Source organism: Nerophis lumbriciformis, linkage group LG20 (genome assembly GCF_033978685.3).
Source record: "Nerophis lumbriciformis linkage group LG20, RoL_Nlum_v2.1, whole genome shotgun sequence".
NCBI lineage: Eukaryota > Metazoa > Chordata > Actinopteri > Syngnathiformes > Syngnathidae > Nerophis > Nerophis lumbriciformis.
In genome coordinates, this window is record NC_084567.2 from 2,167,501 (window position 1) to 2,175,000 (window position 7,500).

At 24.2% G+C, this 7,500-nt stretch overlaps 1 protein-coding gene across 1 annotated transcript in view; it reads left to right on the forward strand.

Annotated features, from left to right (window-relative positions):
• The window catches only part of fbxo21 (F-box protein 21), a 25,827-nt gene that overhangs the window by 18,207 nt on the left and 120 nt on the right, over positions 1-7,500 (forward strand). Inside the window, exons 11-12 of the mRNA XM_072915474.1 lie at positions 1,454-1,611; positions 6,965-7,500. The exon at positions 6,965-7,500 is cut by the window's right edge and continues 120 nt beyond it. Coding sequence (XP_072771575.1) covers positions 1,454-1,611; positions 6,965-7,155 — 349 coding nt within the window. The 3' untranslated portion in view covers positions 7,156-7,500. The remainder of the gene's footprint in view (positions 1-1,453; positions 1,612-6,964) is intronic.

The following is a 7,500-nucleotide window of genomic DNA, read 5'->3' on the forward strand; positions in this document are numbered from 1 at the left end:
TTTAAATGTATTTTATATGTATCTTGGTGCATTTATGTTGAGACAATTTATTTAAAGTCTGTTTTAACTTAAAGGGAAAAGATGTGTCCATTTTCTTGCACTTGTTTAATGGTTAAGAGTTTGATAGCCTAATTAATAATAGTAAATTATGGGATTGATAATTGATTGATTTTTTACAGCATGTTAATCTTGTGGTGTTTTGTACTTAAAGGTTTTTCACCTACTAAAGAAGCTAAAGGCTACTAAAGACAGCTAATGCCAGCTAATGACAGCTAAAGAAACTAAAGTCTATTAACACTGCTAAAGACTGCTAAAAAAGACTAAAGAAGAAAAAAGAAGCTGTTTCTTCGTCGGAAAAACTGTTGCAAACGTAAGGAAAATAAAAGGAAAAAGTAACTACGGTCTGGTCTTTTGAGTGAAATCCAGAAGCCACATTCAGCATTGGTACATCCTTTCAAGTGTGGGATAAGCACAGCGAAAAAAGCAAAACACTTGACAGTTGTTGTACGCACACTGTGTCGAGCGGAAATGGCCTATCATAGCAGCACAACGGCTATGAAGGAACATTTGAAAAGAAAACACCCGACAGCGTTCTTGCCATCACCATCAACTAGTCAATCGTCCGCGTGAGTATACGTTGTCATCATTACACAAAATCATGAATGTGTCATTTGTATCTGCGTTGTAAATTCATAAACTAAAACACTGTTTCGCTCTGAGAGGCGCGTTTGACGTGCCTGTTCAGTGTTTACAAAGACGCGCTCCTCTTTAACGCTAACGTTAATTAGTTGTGCAAATACCTTTTACAACATTAACAGTTACATATACTATGTACAAACCAACAATTCACTTTCACTTTAATCATACTATCATTGTTGTTTTATTAAGCAAAATAAGCAATACTTTTACTTTTGTTGAAATGTTTACACTGTTACAGAATATTTCGTTTTGCACTTTTTTGTATTGGATGTTTATCTTTATTTTTGCACATTTTAAAGCAAAATAAGCAATACTTTTACTTTAGAAATGCTTATACTATTGCAGAACATTAAGATTTGCACTGGATGTTTACTTTTATATTTGCACATTAAAAAGCAAATAAGCTACTTTTAATTTTGTTAAATGTTAAAAGTTTTAAATGTTTACATTGTTACAGAATATTTTGTCATGTTGTTGTCAATGTTGACTGAGTGGCCATACTTTTTTTTTTGTAAATAAAAGTCATGTCTTTTGAAAAAACTGGCCAACATTTATTTTTTCATCTTCATTTTAAATAAAAAAATAATCGGTAAAAGGAAAAATAATCTATAGATTAATCGGAAAAAATAATCTATAGATTAACCGATTAATCGAAAAAAATAATCTATAGATTAATCGATAGAAAAATAATCGTTAGCTGCAGCCTTAGTTAAATGTGCTCCCGCCACACGTTAAATGTGCTCCCACTGGGCAGGTCTGGCTACAACTGCGTGGTGTACGGCTGGGACCCTCGCTGCACCATGAGCCAGGAGTGGATCACCACCATGAGGGTCCAGCAGCTGGCCCACGGCGCCCAGCAGCCCTTCTACAACGTGCTGGTGCAGGACGGCACCTGTCGCTACGCCGCGCAAGGTGAGCGGCTGTGACACGCCGGTGCCACTAGGGGGAGTCCTTGCACAGGAGTTTGTTGTTTTTGTTCAAATGTGCAAGTATCAAGAAAGTAATTGCCATCAACAAACATTCATCATCTCCTAAAGTCTTAACGAGCCTCAAATTAATTGAAATGTGTCATTGAAATCATTTAATGACTTCACAATTTCATTATTTCTTCCCCGATGTTTCATGTTTTTAATTTACTTAATTGTATATTTAATGAACATAAATGTAACAGTTTATGAATTTGTTTACTTAAATAAAATAAATGAATGACACACTTATTAAAATGTGTATTAATCAATGTTAATTATGTCATTCATATTTTATGTATTTATATAAGTACCTTAAATTAGTGACACATTTATTAAAATGTGTAATAATTTTAATGTATTTAATTGCAGTTTTTTTTGGACACATTTAATTACATTAATTAGAATAATGACACATTTAATACAATTTGTATTAATGTTAATTATTCAATTCTAATTTTATTTAAACATTTGGAAAATAATTTTTATAAATTTGAATTGATTTACAATTTTAATTAGACACACTTGAGTAAATAAATTGCCATATTTAATAAAAATTGTATTAATGGTAATGATTGAATTCCACATGTAAGTACTTTAAATAAATTAATGACAAATCTATTACAATTTGTATTCATGTTAATTATTTAATTACAATTTTGTGTATACACATTTAAGTACATTAATGACACATTTATTAAAATTCATTTGAATCAAAGTTAAATATTGAATTCTAATTTTATTTATACACATTAAATACATTAATGACACATTTGTTAAAATTCATATTAATTAAAGTTAAATATATTATTCTAATTTTATTTATACACATTTAAGTACATTAAATAAATTAAAGACACATTTATTCAAATTCATATTAATTAAAGTTAAATATTTAATTCCAATTTTATTTATACACGTTTAAGTACATTAAATAAATTAATGACACATTTATTAAAATTCATATTAATTAAAGTTAAATATTTAATTCCAATTTTATTTATTCACATATAAGTACATTAAATAAATTAATGACACATTTATTAAAATTCATATGAATTAAAGTTAAATATATTCCAATTTTATTTATACACATTTAAGTACATTAAATAAATTAATGACACATTTATTCATGTTAATTATTTAATTCCAATTTTATTTAAACATTCATGTACATTAATTAAATTAATGGCACATTTGTAAAAAAAAAAAGTTTAATTTGAATTGATTTCCAATTTTAATTAGACACATTTGAGTGAATTGCCATATTTAATAAAAATTGTATTAATGATAATAATTTAATTGCACATGTAAGTACTTTAAATAAATTAATGACAAATCTATTAAAATTTGTGTTCATGTTAATTATTTAATTACAATTTTGTGTATACACGTTTAAGTACATTAAATACATTAATGACACATTTATTAAAATGCATTTGAATTAAAGTTAAATATTGAATTTTAATTTTATTTATACACATTTAACTACATTGAATACATTAATGACACATTTGTTAAAATTCATATTAATTAAAGTTAAATATATTATTCCAATTTTATTTATACACATTTAAGTACATTAAATAAATTAATGACACATTTATTCATGTTAATTATTTAATTCCAATTTTATTTAAACATTCATGTACATTAATTAAATTAATGGCACATTTGTAAAAAAAAAAAAGTTTAATTTGAATTGATTTCCAATTTTAATTAGACACATTTGAGTAAATTGCCATATTTAATAAAAATTGTATTAATGGTAATGATTGAATTCCACATGTAAGTACTTTAAATAAATTAATGACAAATCTATTAAAATTTGTATTCATGTTAATTATTTAATTACAATTTTGTGTATACACATTTAAGTACATTAAATACATTAATGACACATTTATTAAAATTAATTTGAATTAAAGTTAAATATTGAATTCTAATTTATTTATACACATTTAACTACATTAAATACATTGACACATTTGTTAAAATTCATATTAATTAAAGTTAAATATATTATTCTAATTTTATTTATACACATTTAAGTACATTAAATAAATTAATGACACATTTATTCATGTTAATTATTTAATTCCAATTTTATTTAAACATTCATGTACATTAATTAAATTAATGACACATTTATAAAAAAAGTTTTAATTTGAATTGATTTCCAATTTTAATTAGACACATTTGAGTAAATTGCAATATTTAATAAAAATTGTATTAATGATAATGATTTAATTCCACATGTAAGTACTTTAAATAAATTAATGACAAATCTATTAAAATTTGTGTTCATGTTAATTATTTAATTACAATTTTGTGTATACACGTTTAAGTACATTAAATACATTAATGACACATTTATTAAAATGCATTTGAATTAAAGTTAAATATTGAATTTTAATTTTATTTATACACATTTAACTACATTGAATACATTAATGACACATTTGTTAAAATTCATATTAATTAAAGTTAAATATATTCTAATTTTATTTATACACATTTAACTACATTAAATAAATTAATGACACATTTATTCATGTTAATTATTTAATTCCTATTTTATTTAAACATTCATGTACATTAATTAAATTAATGGCACATTTGGAAAAAAAAATGTTTTAATTTGAATTGATTTCCAATTTTAATTAGACACATTTGAGTGAATTGCCATATTTAATAAAAATTGTATTAATGATAATGATTTAATTGCACATGTAAGTACTTTAAATAAATTAATGACAAATCTATTAAAATTTGTGTTCATGTTAATTATTTAATTACAATTTTGTGTATATACATTTAAGTACATTAAATACATTAATGACACATTTATTAAAATTATTTTGAATTAAAGTTAAATATTGAATTCTAATTTTATTTATACACATTTAACTACATTAAATACATTAATGACACCCATTCCATCCATCCATTTTCTACCGCTTATTCCCTTTGGGGTCGCGGGGGGCGCTGGAGCCTATCTCAGCTACAATCGGGCGGAAGGCGGGGTACACCCTGGACAAGTCGCCACCTCATCGCATAATGACACATTTGTTAAAATTCATATTAATTAAAGTTAAATATATTATTCAAATTTTATGTATACACATTTAAGTACATTCAATAAATTAATGACACATTTATTCATGTTAATTATTTAATTCCAATTTTATTTAAACATTCATGTACATTAATTAAATTAATGGCACATTTGTAAAAAAAATTTTTAATTTGAATTGATTTCCAATTTTAATTAGACACATTTGAGTGAATTGCCATATTTAATAAAAATTGTATTAATGATAATGATTGAATTCCACATGTAAGTACTTTAAATAAATTAATGACAAATCTATTCAAATTTGTATTCATGTTAATTATTTAATTACAATTTTGTGTATACACATTTAAGTACATTAATGACACATTTATTAAAATGCATTTGAATTAAAGTTAAATATTGAATTCTAATTTTATTTATACACATTTAACTACATTAAATACATTAATGACACATTTGCTAAAATTCATATTAATTAAAGTTAAATATATTATTCTAATTTTATTTATACACATTTAAGTACATTAAATAAATTAATGACACATTTATTCATGTTAATTATTTAATTCCAATTTTATTTAAACATTCATGTACATTAATTAAATTAATGGCACATTTGTAAAACAATTTTTTAATTTGAATTGATTTCCAATTTTAATTAGACACATTTGAGTGAATTGCCATATTTAATAAAAATTGTATTAATGATAATGATTTAATTCCACATGTAAGTATTTTAAATAAATTAATGACAAATCTATTAAAATTTGTATTCATGTTAATTATTTAATTACAATTTTGTGTATACACATTTAAGTACATTAAATACATTAATGACACATTTATTAAAATCCATTTGAATTAAAGTTAAATATTGAATTCTAATTTTATTTATACACATTTAACTACATTAAATACATTGACACATTTGTTAAAATTCATATTAATTAAAGTTAAATATAGTATTCTAATTTTATTTATACACATTTAAGTACATTAAATAAATTAATGACACATTTATTCATGTTAATTATTTAATTCCAATTTTATTTAAACATTCATGTACATTAAAATTTTTTTTTAATTTGAATTGATTTCCAATTTTAATTAGACACATTTGAGTAAATTGCCATATTTAATAAAAATTGTATTAATGATAATGATTTAATTCCACATGTAAGTACTTTAAATAAATTAATGACAAATCTATTAAAATTATTTAATTACAATTTTGTGTATACACATTTAAGTAAATTTAATACATTAATGACACATTTATTAAAATTCATTTGAATTAAAGTTAAATATTGAATTCTAATTTTATTTATACACATTAAATACATTAATGACACATTTGTTAAAATTCATATTAATTAAAGTTAAATATATTATTCTAATTTTATTCATACACATTTAAGTACATTAAATAAATTAATGACACATTTATTCAAATTCATATTAATTAAAGTTAAATATTTAATTCCAATTTTATTTATTCACATTTAAGTACATTAAATAAATTAATGACACATTTATTCAAATTCATATTAATTAAAGTTAAATATATTATTCCAATTTTATTTATACACATTTAAGTACATTAAATAAATTAATGACACATTTATTCAAATTCATATTAATTAAAGTTAAATATTTAATTCCAAATTTATTTATTCACATTTAAGTACATTAAATAAATTAATGACACATTTATTAAAATTCATATTAATTAAAGTTAAATATATTATTCCAATTTTATTCATACACATTTAAGTACATTAAATAAATTAATGACACATTTATTAAAATTCATATTAATTAAAGTTAAATATATTATTCCAATTTTATTTATGCACATTTAAGTACACAAAAAAATTAATGGCACGTTTGTAAAAATGTGTACTAATTAATTTTAAATGTATTTAGATCCAATTTAAGTAATTATTTCAAATGTATTTACCTATTTCTGTCCCATTTTTTTTCCATCCATAAACAACTTTTCACTAACCGCTGTGGCTGTAGGCAACATCCTGATGTAACACTTTTTAATGAACTGCATTTGAACTATCCAGCAGCTTTATGGAGCTCTGCATGCGCTGTAAAATGTTGCTTCCACTCTCTCATGCACTCCAGATCATTAGCAAGGCCTCGTATTTAAAGTGTGGACCAGGGCGATGTCGGCACAAAACCCGAGTCAGCGCTTATTGGTCCTTGTCCGCAGAGAACCTGGAGCCGCACGCGTGCCCGCTGGAAATCGCTCACCCGGAGGTCGGCCGCTACTTCTGCGAGTTCGCCGACACGCACTACGTCGCCAACGAGGAGCTGCGCTCGCGATACCCCGGGGACACGGAGGAGACGGCGGCCACGGCCCAGGACCTTTACCGGGACCTCCAGCAAGCCACGCCCACCTAAATGTCGCGTAAACGTCACACGCTTGGCGTCCATTTCATCAAAGCGTTGTCACAGGACATTTCATTAGGTACACTCAGCGTTTCACTTTCTGTTTTTTTTCATTGATTTTTGACAATATTCTTATTTTTAATAATACATTTATTTTTTCATTGTTATTAATAATACATTTATTTTTTCATTGTTATTAACAATACACTTATTTTTATAAATTATTTTTAACAATATACTTACTTTAAAAAAAATATCTTAATTTATACTTTTGAAAGCATGTGGTTAAGTTAAAAAAAAAAAAAGTATATTGCTGAAAATAATTTTTAAAAAGTATATTGTTGAACACAAAAATTA